This window comes from Plectropomus leopardus, chromosome 19 (assembly GCF_026936395.1).
Source record: "Plectropomus leopardus strain MGB_pleo_1.0 chromosome 19, ASM2693639v1, whole genome shotgun sequence".
Lineage (NCBI taxonomy): Eukaryota > Metazoa > Chordata > Actinopteri > Perciformes > Serranidae > Plectropomus > Plectropomus leopardus.
Window position 1 is genome coordinate 23,058,761 of NC_142194.1, and position 14,995 is coordinate 23,073,755.

General features: G+C 38.8%; 1 protein-coding gene across 1 annotated transcript in view; it reads right to left on the reverse strand.

The window, feature by feature from the left end:
• LOC148186363 (uncharacterized) overlaps window positions 1–14,995 on the reverse strand; it is a 77,832-nt gene that overhangs the window by 43,140 nt on the left and 19,697 nt on the right. The window contains exons 3-4 of the mRNA XM_088070085.1: window positions 14,193–14,319; window positions 6,770–6,850 (exon numbers count right to left, since the gene is read on the reverse strand). Of these exons, the coding sequence (XP_087926211.1) occupies window positions 6,809–6,850; window positions 14,193–14,319 (169 nt within the window). The 3' untranslated portion in view covers window positions 6,770–6,808. The remainder of the gene's footprint in view (window positions 1–6,769; window positions 6,851–14,192; window positions 14,320–14,995) is intronic.

Below are 14,995 nucleotides of genomic sequence, written 5' to 3' on the forward strand. Positions count from 1 at the left end.
TGCTCATTGCCTTTTTTCCCCCTCATGTTTTTGAAAGAAATCACATTGATTTGCTCACAGTTCAAAGTTTTAAATACTTGTGATGGTAATTTGAAAGCAGCAGAAGAAAAGTGATGTTGCACCAAGAAAAATGATGTCACTCTAGGTTTCAAGAGGTTAATGGATGATATTACTACTAAAAAACCTTAAATATTCCATCCATCAGCTTATCTTCAATGTAATCATACATAGCCTTTTTATAAAATCATTTCAGCTTTTTCATACCAGTTAAGCCATTCTAATGTGTCATTAACTAACATATTAAAATACAGATGCTTTCATCACTGAAACTTCAACTGCTTTCATACGAAACATGTCAACTGACACATGAACTAATTTTTATTCCTCAACCGAATGTTCAACTAGTTTAAGATCTTTGACTTCAACTTTGATTTTGACTACTTGGAGTGCACTTTCTTGAACTGCTTTAACCTCAACTTAAAGTGATTCAGAATTTTGACCATTTGAAATGTTTGAACTATTTCAGCAGTGACATGTACAATTTATTCAGAAAGTAGCCATTTCTGGTTTCGACATTTGAAACTTATATGACCATAGTAGGGAAAAATAATAAAATCTTTACATTCATCATTCAATTTGCCCTAAATATAGAAGTTTCGCTCTTTAAAGTGTTATTATTGTGCCCACTAAGAACGTGTTGCTTTGTAGCTCTTCTAAAGAAAATCATTTATTGTATTTTTTGACCATCAATCATGTTGTCAAAGTGTGTGTTCCTTCTTCCATATGGTGAATATCTCACTATAACCACTTGTATATTCTGAAAATATAAAAACATGTACACATGTAGAATCCTATTAAGAGCAGCCTGTGAGAAGCTGGAGGCTTGTTGCTTTTCAAATTGTGGTTTGGTACAGAACAGAGGTGAAGTCAGATAGACAGTCTGCAGACCTGTGCAGAGTGGTGTTCCTGTGCCAGCCAGACTCGGCCTGCGGCTCAGTGCTGGCATTGGCCTGCAGCGGGACTGTAGAAAGACCCGGAGCAGTCGCCTTTCATGTTGCTTTCACAGGCTTAGCTCCTACTTGACAGAAAGACATTAGCAATCATTACGGCAGCACCAGGACCTGCTATGATGTCTGTGCATGTGTTTGTGCGTTTTACAATCAGGTCATCTCTCTGTATTTTACTGTAACATGTCACTTCACAAGCAGCTGAAAGGTTTGCCACACGGTGAGATTTTCATTATGGTCGAGCTCTTTGCCAATTCAAATGTGCCAGACGTTCACACGCTGTAAACACACACCAAGAAACCAGCAGGCACCAATGTTACTGAGGCTCAACCACTATGGCAAACTGAAGGTCAACACTGATATGACTACTTCGGGGGTTAAGTAGCTAGTATTTTGTACACATTTCTACTCATCTAAGGCATATTAATTATAAGTCACACTTGGGGACATGATAGTTTCCAACTTTTTAGTCTGGGGTTACTTCCACAGCCAAGATTAACCAGTCATTGTGCTCCAAATTCACCTGAAATGTGTGGCAGCTGGATATTTCAACCAATTATCTAAAATCTTTAGCTATTTCAACAATTTATCTGTTTTTTAAGGGTCTCAAATGTTGTTCTGTTATTTTCATCTATTTCACCATTTATCCATAACTTTCAGATCTCAGCAATTTATCGATTGCATTCAGTCAAACATTTGAAGACTTTTTTTGGGTTATCATATCAGTTATCGGCCAAATGAGTTGCAATGATCGGCAAAAAATCCAATATTGTGAATCCGTAATTGAAACATTAACTGATCATGTTTAATACTTTTAGCAATCTGTTTTTAACCATTTATGCTTTATTTTAGCTGTTTAGATCTCTCTGCTTGCTCGGTAGCTAGATTTTAGCCACTATCAATGTCAACATGATTCTGATAAATATATATATATATATATATATATATATATATATATATATATATATATATATATATATATATGTGTGTATATATATATGTATATATATATATATTAGATGACCCACTCAACAATCTTTTTATTTACTCACTGTGGCAACTATTGACCACATTCTCACTACCAACCTGTCAAATACTGACACTTGGTGAGTGGCCCTAAACGTCAAACCCTCTAGTTACCCCTCCAGTGTTAGTTTGGACGTTCAGTAACAGTGTGTCAATTCAAATTGGCTGTATGATTTGTGTCTTTTTTCAGTTGTTGGTCCTGAAACTTTGGAATCTAAAAATTAGATCCTCAGCATCCACTGATACTTTTAAAACTGTTTACCCATCTCTTTTCTTTCTAGCCTTTTAATAATCATTATGCCTTTCATTTTCCCTGTATTTCAAATTTGTTGTTTGTGCAATGTTCCTTTTATGTTATGATCGTGTGATGATATTGTATGCTTTCATTAGGTAACTTACATTCTTTCATTTCAGACTGTTTTTATTCGATCATGCCTCATTTTATTTAATCTCTTTGTGAAGCACTTTGATCAACATACATTGCTTTGAAATGTTCTCTATAAATCAATCTTAAAAAACTCTTTTCAAATTAAACTCAGAACATAGGTAAAACTTACTTCCTTGGGTTTAGGCAACAAAAGTATGTGGTTAGGTTCAGAAAAAAAATGGTTTGACTTAAATTAAGTACTGTTGTTAATGAAGCAACATCTGCAAACTAGTTTAGGCAGTCAACTTGAGCTGCACTGATTCAAACACACACATCCATATATCATCTACAAAACACATCCTTTCAATTCAGCGGTCTATTCAAGCTGCAAAACTTTCCAAGCTCTCTCTCTGCCTTGTCAATGCCCCTGCAGCCTTGCAATATCAATCTTAACATTTGAAAGTGTCTTACTGAATGATAACTAGTGGATGAGGCTGTCACTAGGTCATACTTGGAGTGTGCATGCGGGTGAAATAATGTACATTCAGAAATGATCACTGTGCAACCACTATACTGTGCAAAAAACAAAGTCATTCTTGGGCAGCGAGCCACCCCAGTTGAATATACAGAGGGACTGAAGTGAAGATGGATGGAGAGAAGCTTGCAGCCAAGCCTGCACCGCCTGCAGCAGAGATAATCAGAGCACATGCTCCCTAACTGCAGAGTACTTTCTGTTTTTCTGTGTGTGGGCAGAGCCGGGCCAACGCTAACAGCCTCAAACAGTCATCAGAGGGAGCGGGGCAAGCAAGTCTGAGTCAGAGTCAGATAAGGCAACAGGCAGAGTGCTGCAAAATGTGTGAGTTGTTTAAAAAAAATACTAATTTTGAACATTCTTTTGTAAAGCACTTGCTTAAATATGGACTGCAAACAGACGCACAAATGCAAGCACACAGACACACACACACACACACCCGCACGCAGGCACACACGCATGCACGCACACAGGGCCGGAGCAATAACACTGTCAGCATCAGCAGTGAGACGGGCAGGATCGCAGCCCTGCCACTGTCTGTCTGCCACCTTGTCATATAAATCTTTACAATATAACTCCCTGGCACACGCTGGGGTGTGGATGGATGTTCCCTTACTGTGTGCACAGATGGTGTGTGTGTGTGCACATGTAAAAGAGCGGTTCATAATCAGGGCCATATAAACCTGCGTCTGTCAAGAACATGTAATTGGCTATGTGTGTTTGTGTGTGTGTGTGTGTGTGTGTGCAGTGACACTGTCAGTATTATTGAACTGTTCAGCACAGCTCAGGATGCTGAGTGATGTTCAGGCCGCAGGTGCTGAAGGATGAACAGTATGTTTAAAGGAGCAGTGTGCAGGATTTAGAGGGATCTATTGGCAGAAATGGAATACAATATTCATAACGTCTTATTTTAGTGAAAGGTCTTTGTTGCCCTCATGCAGTAGCATGTCTATGAACCAAGCAGCAACTTTTCAAGGCTGAAAAATGATGCCAATGCAGGAGTACGAAAAGCTGCAGTTCCTCTAATATCCACTTGAGGCTGGCTCTGAGAGTGAGTCAATCCCCACTATCATGTTAAAATGGCCAACTTTACAGCAGAAATTAACATGTTTACAGCCTGGTACAAAAAAAAACAAACTGTTTGGGCCTCTACAGCAAATTTCAAAATTTGTGACAACTGTGCGGGGGATGAATTTGTTTTTATAACTCACTTGTTTACATTTTTTTCAGGCTTAAAGTTATGCTTCATTAAGGGCAGGCCACTTTAAGAAACAGGTGGACGCCATTGACAAGTCTCTCCCATGACGACAACTTTGGTTTGGTAACGCCACCATGACTTAACCCCAGGGGAAGCAATGCCATCAGGGCGGCTGTGGCCCCTCTTTGCTGCACCACTGGGTTGTGCAAGTAACTTCTAGAGGTTACCTTTAACTCTTGATTTAGTCTGATGAAATAGATGCATTGTTACATAAAACTTTTCATGCAGCTTTAAATGTTTTCATTAAATATTCCATTAACGAGGTGACTAAAGCTTCTAACATTATTGAAATCAATTCTATTTAAATGGACATAAAAGCAATAAATGATGTCACAATCAGTTAAAGTAATGACAATCAGAATTTACATTCGAGTTCAATAAAAGTAGATGAAAATGATTATTTCGGGGTGATTAATTACAGTGACCTTGATGTTTTAAAGCAGTAAAACGTGTGTGTACGTGCTCTTTCTCGGTGCCTCGGCAGCTGCTGCAGCCTTGTGTCCTGAGGAGGCGGAGCCGCTGCCGGGCACCTTGTCTGAATCATATTCATTATGCCTGCTACTGCAGCCCTAATGTGGCTTTATGGGGAGCGTGTGGCGTCCCACAGGACAAATTAGGCCACAGATCGCTACATTTGAGGAATAAAAGTGGCCATTCAAAAAGCAGATTGTTCCAATTTTGTCATTAGTTTTACTGCTAGCCAGAGAGCGGACGTCTGAGAGGGCTTGTCAGAAATATTTGTTGGAGAGGTTTTATTCCTTAAAGCTATAAAGCCACATTTGGATGTCTTTTTTTTTACCTGAAGTTCATATTTTTATTTCCAAGCTATTTTTAGAAAGTGATAGTGGATATGAATAGTGAAAATTTTGATATCCTTTCATATTTAGACTTGTTTCATTTTAAAAACATAATATGTGCAAGGCAGCAGTGGACATGCTGACCTCCATCATGCATGTGCAAAAACACACACTCACCTCCTCAAGACACAAGAACATGCTTAAACACACACACACTCAGTCTCTCCTAAAGATACACACTATCTAAGGATTATATTCAACTCTTGTAAAAATACACAGAGAAAAAGTGGCGGCAGGCTACCACCAATGAACACTAATTGTGTGTGTCGTACTTCTTATAAAGAAGCAGTTCACCAATTCATGTGGAGCTGTTATTGCGCGGCTCGCGACCCTTGTGAAAATGTTATGGTAGCGAGGCTCTGGATTAGGTGTCAGTTTGGGGGTCTACAGCTCCTGGAGGGCAGGAGGGCTGCTGATGAATGGATTCAATGGATAGTGAGTGAGTTGCATTGGAGTATACAGAGCGATGTCCTTTGTCTATCATATAACCCACACTGATTGTATTTAATATAGCACTGTATTACTGTAGCGTACTGTAATTTAAATTATTACATTTATAAGTGATTCATATCGCTGCGTTTTGGTGTCTTGAATACATTGCATTTTCTGTTTGATGACTATTTGTGAATATTTGACAGCTTTACATGATAAAGACCATTTTATTTAAAACAAACTGAAACATTGTTGTGATGCTCTGAAAAACATTCCTTGATTTGATACGGTTGTTTTTATTTTGAGTGAAATACCAGCATAACAGTAGTCTTGTTCATTTGTCTAAATTATTTGTATTGGGTATTTATTTTGTTTTTAGGAACATATGCTGTATGTTTATTGTCCGAATTTGTTTTGCAATGTATGTTGAGTCACGTCTAACACTATTTTCTGTCACGACAAACAATGTTTTTTTAATCTGAATCTGATTCTAAACGCAAGTAGGCACATTTTTGCATATATACAGCCATCCATGTAAACATAAACTGATGCTTCTACTGCAATGGTAATGCTAGCGTCACACTAGCAAAATGTCTTTTTGACTTCACAATGTCGGCCTTGGTCCTGCACTATGCTGTGCTTCTTCACTTAATGATCACTGAAGGGACATTTGAAGGCTGGAGTTTATCACACTAATATTCCACAACTATTCAGAACATGACAATATTCTGAATTTGAAGCTTTTTCTGAACGTATTTTCATAATTTTCTGATTAAGACATGGGATATGTCCATATTATTCGGGTTTTAATAACATTCTTTGTATCCAGCATATTTAGAAAATGTTGTTCATTTGGGGTTTTTACAACAGTTGCAACACATGGCCTCTTGCCTGTTGCAACAGCAAACTTTGGTTGCTGATGAATGCAAACTTTTAGAACCAGCAGAATAAACGGTTAACTTTCACTTTCAATGCACCTGATGTTCTGCTGCTCTGTCTGTGCCCAGAGTACGCTCTGAGATCAGACAAAGTGGTGCTATAAATAACCGATCAGTACATAACATTATATTCTAACAGCGTTCCTTATGAACTGTCCATCTCCAAAAACAAAAAATCTATTGCTGGCAGATGTTTGAATTGTGGTGAATTGTGAATTGCCACCACAAACCCTGACGCCTAACATAAAATTCCAAATTTCTGGTGGGAAGTAATACACACCTATTTTTAAACTTCAACAGGTTTTTGGATATGAGCAAATATCACAATACATATCACATCAATAATACTGACCTCTTGAAAAAGGTGGGTGAAGAATCTAAAGAGTGAAGCTTAATTTGCACAATCCAACAAGTCCATCACCAGTAGGAAACTCTAAAAAGGAAAAAAAACAGATTTTGGTACATAGAAGCAACAGGAATAATGACAGCAGATATAGCTGTGGCATATTAATTTTTGTTTCCCATGTAAACAGCTTAGATGGAATACTGTCTTTTTCTAGATAAGGGCAAAAAACTGAATATTTTGTACATGTACTCAGTGACTTAAGTCAGAGACATGATGGGCTGATAGGAAACAGGAACCTGTGGATGAAGAAGCAACAACAATCGGAACTGGCTGTGATTGGCTGACAAATACCTTGAAAGAAATAAAACTTTTCCAACTTGCCAATAAAAAACAGATTTAAAGAATTCAGACTGACAGACAGTGGCAGTAGAAGAGCCTAAGTATCACGTGTTGTTAGAGAACTTCCTGTAAAGACAACATATTCATTACTGTCTATCAGCAGTGACTGTGTGGTCAGTTTCAGGCGGTCCTGTCAGCAGTCCACATGGTGGAGATGTGCCGTCAGAAATCTGCTCTCTTTCCTCGCCTCTGTAAAACCCCGGAGGAAAAGCCTATACGGACCAGCCAGACTATCAGACTCCAAGAGCACCGGGACCCCCCAACCCTCATCATTCCCCCCCCTCCACATGAGTCAAAGAGCCCTTCTTCTCCATGCCAGCTGACTGCAGGAGGAAGAGAGAGGAGAGCACGGGAGCAGAGAGGAGAGTGGCCTGGGGAGTGCAGAGGACTGGGGGGGTTAAAGTGAGGGGGAGCAGAGTAGTTGGAGGTGTAATAGAGGAAAATGGTTATAAACACTGACTTTTAAGCTTCTATTCTCAGACCTCATGAGTCGTGTTGTGCATTCTCTTAGTGACCATTTGCTAATCCCCTCTCCAGAACAGTGATGGTCCAATCATAGCTTAGCAACCATAACTACGTAAATTGTGAAGCGGTGTGCTTAGGACTGCAGATTAAGAGCCTTTTTGTTTTGTATTTTAAGAGTTTGGTATCTTTTTTTTGCTGCCCCTAAGACCCAAAACAGTAAAAAGTGTAAGAAAAGTGTTAACCCTTTGAAATGTTGATCACTTTTCCTGTATTGCTTTCAGATGCCTTTCACAAGCATTTAAACCTTTGAACACTGAGCTGGTGTGATTTCTTTTAGAAACATGGAAAAAAGGGGTAATGAGCAACTTGTTCCATAAATTGCAGGAAATTAACAGATCAGGAAATTACTTTTTAAAAAGCTAAGGAAAAATGTCTCGAGAAAAACTGAAAAACTATATTTATAATTATCAAGATTACATATATTATGTTACAGAATTATAATTTTCAAGCACTTTTCAAGGTTATTTGCTTTGCAACAATAAAAAAAAAAAACCCAAACATAATAATATATAATTATTCATTGATTCATTTTCCGTAACCGCTTGTCCTCGCAAGGGTCGTGGGTATATAATTATATAGACAAAATAGGTAATGATAATCATGAACAATAATTACAAATATAGTTTTGTGGATATTATTACTTTATTTTTTTTAGTATTATCTTCAAATGATTTTTTCTCTCTCTATCTATTTAAAGTGATTATAGGATCATTTTCTTATCCCAATCTCTTGGAATTTCTGTGACATTTTTGTCAACAACAGTTTCCAAAAAAAAACCCAAAACAATTTGCTCAGGTTTCAAAAGATTAAATGCATGTGAATGCAGCACAAGAAAGCTGATGTAGTTACAGGTTTCAAGGGGTAAAAAAATGTCTTAAATCTAACCTGCCCTAAGTTTTAGGAACCCTGAAATGTCTTTATACCTCCATGAAAGTCACACAAATTATTTCTACCAAAAATACAAAAACATATTTTTGTTCCACCGCAGACTGAGTACAGCATACCTAAAGATGCTGCCATGAAATACTTCTACTACCAGTTTCAGCCTCAGACCCAACACACAGACTCACAGACACGCACACACACGCACACACACACACACACACTTAGCCAATCCTACATTTCCCTGTCTCACATCACATAACACCTGAACCTCACACACAAACAAACACACACGTCCAAAGTGTGAAAGACGAGACCCACCTGCTAATCGCTCAGACAGTCTGGCTACTGTAACCAACACACACACACACACACACACACACACACACACACACACACACACACACACACACACACACACACACAATTAATGAACACACATATTAATAGTGCACACACTTGCCACGAGCGCCCTCCACACACAAGGTTTCCCCAACGTTTCCTCCCCCATCTGCTGGAACATGTTCCCCCAGCACAGTGCACCCTCACAGCCCTTTGCTGAACAAGCAGCGCTATTTCTAATAAGCCAGAAAAATAAATACGGAAAGCCAAATTACACTCTGAGTCACACTGCATCGCGTGTTAAATTGTCACACAATAACAAGTCATGAAACGGGATGAAAATATACAATTTAGGCTTTTGAAATCGCTTTCAAACCGACACACAATAAAAGAAATGAAATAAAACGAGTGAAGAAAAAAATATATTTTTGACTCGGAGGTTTGTGGAGGCAGATGAGAGAGCCGTGTGTTTGGAGGAAAGGGATGTTGGACGAGTGAAACTCCAGAACAGGATGCATCAGGGATGTGTCAAAGCTGTGCCTGATGGAATCACTGGCACCCTTAAGGCATGTAGGGACACACACAAGAACACACAGGCGCACGTTGAGCAGCGAGACGGGCAGGCGTCCATCACTCGCGACGCTCCTTTCCCTCCCGCCTCCCTGGCCCTGGCAAATTAGCAGGAATTTGTTGGGGAGGGCCGATTGTTTTCTCTTTAAACGGGGCTTGTTTTCGCTGGGGAAGGCTCTCTCTTGAATGAATATTGTGTGAATGGAGGTGAATGGGCGCCTTCATGAGCTGCAAGGTGGCTGTGGTCTCCGCCGCCACGCTGCCAGCCACGCGTCCTTTCCCACAACTCTGATGCTGATTGGACGGCCTGGAGGACTGACACTTCGCTTCACTTCACTACGCTTCAGCAGGTCTCACTGAAGTGACAGTACACAAAGAGCTTACCAACTATGATTGTGTGGGTAAATCAATAAAATATAGAAAGGAATTGTTAGCTGTTTAACCCTTTGAAACCTGGTGTGACATCACTTTTCCTATGCAGCTTTCAGATGCCTTTCATAATATTTAAACCTTTGAACCCTGTGCAAATTGGTGCAATTTCTTTAAAAAACATAGGAGATAAGGCAATAAGCAGCTTGGTAAGAAAATTCCTGCAAATTGCACGAAATTTATAAAAAGCTAGGGAAAATGTCTATGAAGAAAGGAAAAAAAGCTAAGGAAAAAGCATATTTATAATTACCATAAATAAATAAAATATCTAAAAATGTTACACAATTATGTTTTAAAGTTGTCAGCATTAGTGCGTTAATTGCATTGTGTTTGAGGTCCGTACCAGGCTGAGTTTCAAAGCTAAAGTGATGATATTGGTTTCTTCTGAAACTCGATCATTGGTATCCATTGGTACCAACCATGTGACGCTAGCTTCTGAGTAAGGGGGCAGAATAACGTTCCAAAGTCAGGCTAAATTATGGCGATGGAAAAATGGCATTGCCATTTCACAGGGGTCCCCTGACCTCTGACCTCAAGATATCTAAATGAAAATGGATTCTATGGGTACCCACGAGTGTCCTCTTAACAGACATTCCAACTTAATGCTGGTCCCATGCAGTTTTTGCTGTAATTTGACAACAAATGAAAACAGTCTGGTAAGAATTGCTTTACCCTGTCAACATGGACTTCATAGCTGTTTAGTACTGTAAAATAATGGACTCATTTCTTATTTTGTTACTCACTGCGTTTGACTCATGTTTTTGAATAAAATTACACCAATTTGCTGAGGTTTCAAAGGGTTAACATTTATATTAAATAATCCACCTGCTATAATTCAGTTTTATGAAAAAGGTTTTATGCTTTTAAATGGAGATGCAAGATGCTTTCAACACTAAAATGTGGATGTACCATATCACTTTCCCTACAGCAGATATTAATTCTGTGAATCCAGGTGCAGTTCTCAACTCCAAGTAAGTTTTTAACTTTTACTAAACTTTGACTGAAGACGAAGGTTATATTTGACCATAATTTTAATATTAACCAAGGTCTTTCAGTTCGCTGTAAAATTTGGCTGGATGTCATCTCTGTGATTCACAGGGCTGGACCATTAATGTATTAATAGAGCCAGATATGACACAGTGAGTCAGCCCCGCTCATTATTTCTTCAACAATTTGTCCTGCCAACTGCAGAACTGCAGAAAAATCAAATCAAAATATCAAACCATAAGAAGGGATGAAAAAGGTGACAAAGATGCAAACCCTACTCAAATTACAGCCTGCAGGCCAAACCTGGCCCTTGATAGGGTGCCACCCCCCAACAGAGGTTCTTGCCAAGTCCCTAAAATCCTAGAAACATCCTGAAATCCTTGAAATGAAAAAAAAAAAACAACCACTGCAACTTAAGTTTCTTTTTCAACATAGGTCCATTTAGCTAATTATCTACATTTTCATTTTTGTTAGGTGTTAGATATTTAAAAATGACAATTTGGCCGATAGCTGATACCAACAGGTTTTTTTGTTGTTTATTTTGTTTTTATTATTATTTGTTCCCCCTTTTGTGCCAGTGAATCAGGAAAAGGTCCCAAGTTTACACTCTTGCATTAGTCTGCCACAGCCAGGTTTATCCGTTACATGGATAAAATAATTACAGTAATGAAAAATGCAGCACAAAAAAATGTCTTGCCTTTTGTCAATAATGTAGTCCAGTCCTGTTTTTATCAACACTTGATTGAGGGTGGGGATGTATTAGTTTAATTTTTAAAAGCACTTTAAACACTATTTTGAAAGGTGCTATCAAGAACGCAAACAAAGTGATGCTGATGAAAAAAGTGTGAAAAAAGTGCAAATAAATGAGTAATGACAACCCATTGACACCTGTGTCTTAGCCACTGTGCTCCTCTGCGCCTCTGTCACCAGGACAAGTGGACCTCCCCTCAAAAACAATATGCTTCATTCCACTTTCCTTCACACTCACACAGTTCTGCGCATTCACACCTGGGAACTACCCAGTAACCACAGTCCTGAACAGTAAGAGCAGGTTGAGTGCCTTGCTTAAGGGCAACACACTTTCTTTAAACAGCTACATACACATACACATACACACACACACACACACACACACACACACACACACACACACACACACACACACACACACACACACACACACACACACACACACACACACACACGCTCGCTCGCTCGCTCGCTCGCTCGCTCGCTCGACCAGCCTGGTTTTCGCAGCTGTTCTTGGCATTTCAGTCCAAACAATTCAAGTCTGACATTTCTATTAATCACATTTACATCTCAGTTAAATCTCCCTTTTTCTGCTTGCTCTACTTTTCCTGGAGAAGACAGACTTATATATCCACTGTCATGATCTCCATAGTGATCATCCCATGTGACAGGTGTGTTTACACGTTCGGATGTGAGGCAGCTAATGAGAAAAGACTCAATGGAACATGGTGTTTTGAGAGATTTATGGATATTTTCCCTCTAATGTAGCACACACAGAGTGAAGCTGGTGCTGTTTGAGATCAAACTGCATCAACTCTGAGTGAAACAGGTGGCTGTTTGTATCCTGAGCAGTCAGGAATTGACGATGTTAAGTAAATCTAAAGAAATGTTTCTGGTAACGATTTGTTCACTGTTTATTTGGTGTCTTCTCAAGTGTGTGCGCTGACCGCAGAGGAAGCATGTCCATGAGCAGTGTCATCTATCTCCACAACACTGATTCACAGCGGTGTCTGGCCTCAGACTAAAACACACACCCTGCCCTTACTTCCAGTAACAGACGCAAAAGGGTTGGGGAGGGGGGGGGGTAAAATTGAGAAAGCAAATATCCTGGTTCTTTCTCAATCTTTATGCATGATCCTGTCAAGCCCGCCAACACACGTGTGCACTGCTGCGAGTACAGCTTCAGCCCTTTCATTAGTCAAAACTGTCCTATTCTGGCTTCAGTATTGGCTAGCCAAATATTAGGCCAGCTGATTGGCCCAGAGTGTCTAAAAATGCTAAATTAAATAGCTAAATCAAATCAAACAACACAGGACAGCTAGTCACTCAAAACTGTGGTCACACACACTTGCACACATACACGTGGAGAAAACATAGAGAGAGTCTTAATTAGCTTTAATTATGGAAGCGCAATTGATTAACCCTTGAAATTGAAGACACTTGGCTGTTTTTAAATATTTTTGGATCCTTTTTAAGCAACTTTTGTGTGGTAATAAAACTTAAAGATGTGTTGCATGTGAAAATGTGTCCGTGATGTCAGGAGCAGTGTTAGCAATAATATTACTTTTTTTCCATTAATAAGTAGCATAATGAACTGCTAATAAAATTGGAGTACAATTATGTTGCAGTAAAACAAAAACTGTTACTTCTGTTATCGTCTCACTACTGACGTGAAATACAACAATGAATGTTAAATGAATACAACCTAAAGGACTTACACCAAAGGTGGGCCTGCTGTGGAGGATGCCTGTAGCCCCACAATAGCTTTAAACAACCAAAACTGGATTTTATAAAGAACTGAAATGAAGTATGTGGATGGATATGTGATGGATAAAACGTTGCCTATCTCCACAATTGACTCTCTGTTTTTCAAACAAAACCTTGGGAAAATCGTAGGAATGCACGATAGTGGATTGTTAACTAATATCTGACATGCTGATATAAAAACAACCCATTTGGCAAATAATTGATACCGATATCAATATATCAACTTTAATCCCCTCCTAGTTTTAGTGCTCAACAAGTCACTTCTGTAGTGAAATTAAAATCATATTATGCATCCTCTTACCAGCAAATGAAGGAATAAACGTATAAATAAACGTATGTCATACTCATTCATTGTGCAAAAAAGAAAAGTACTTCAACTTAGGGTTGATCTTTTGTTCCTGTCGACTTTGTTGATTAAAAAATATGTATATTTATCAGTTTGTGCTATCACCTGAAGACAGCTGCCCATTTTGATATTTCATTTTAAAGCCAATATCTGCCGATACTGATGACACACTGACATAATTGTGTATCCCTAGATGGACGTGCAAAGTCTGAATTTTGAGGAAAAAGGATGCAGTTACTCATTTTTTTGGGCGTAATAGAAAAGCAATACAACAAATAACTGTTCATAGGGAGTACTATGTAAAGTAATAAGATTACTTCTGAAAAGAGTAATGAGTAATAAGAAAGTCCAACACAGAGTCTAACATTGATAAATAGTATCTCCATGCAAATGGCACTAATACTGTCATATAAGGGGCGTCCGTTGGCTCACCTGGTAGAGCGGGCGCCGCATGTGCAGAGGCCGTGTCCTCGCGGCGGCAGCTGTGGGTTTGCCTCCGACCGCTGGCCCTTTGCTGCATGTCATCCTCTCTCTCTCCCCCTTTAACGCTTGTACTGTCCTATGAATAATAAAGGCAAAAGCCAATTTTTTTTTAAAAAAATTATCATATAAAGATTTATAATCAAAATATTATCAACAGCGACTTTTGCACACAAACAGATATCTGTGTAATCATGTCTGAATAGACATGCAGGTAAACAGGAGAGCAAACGAGGCAGAGCACTCACCCGAAATTCAGTCTTAGAACATACTGGCTATTGTCTGATGACGATTTAGCTTTTCGTTGGTTTTATTAGATGGCGACTTGTGAAACAATCTGGTGGTAGACTTTGTCTCTTAACTGCATTTTTGTGTCTTAAGTTGCTAATCAAACTGAAAACAATGACCGGTGCACAGAGGAGGAAGTTTTGGCCCAAAACTCGTAAAAAATTGGCTGTAGTGACTAGATCGGCATCAGACATATAACTGATGGACACATGTCATCAACGTGCCCTGGGCTTATATGTGGTGATCATTATCCAGATACTTTGATGCAATCGAAGGTGAAAGGAATTTGGTCATATTAAGGTGTTAAGTATCATTTCACTATAGCTCTAATTTTGTACTGCATCTTTTTTGCTTCACATTTACTCCTAAGAGTTTTTCAAGGGATGCAATCAGAAAGTTTGACAATTTATTGACAATTATACAAAATTATATATAAATTTTTCACATTTGTATATTTCTATTTTTAA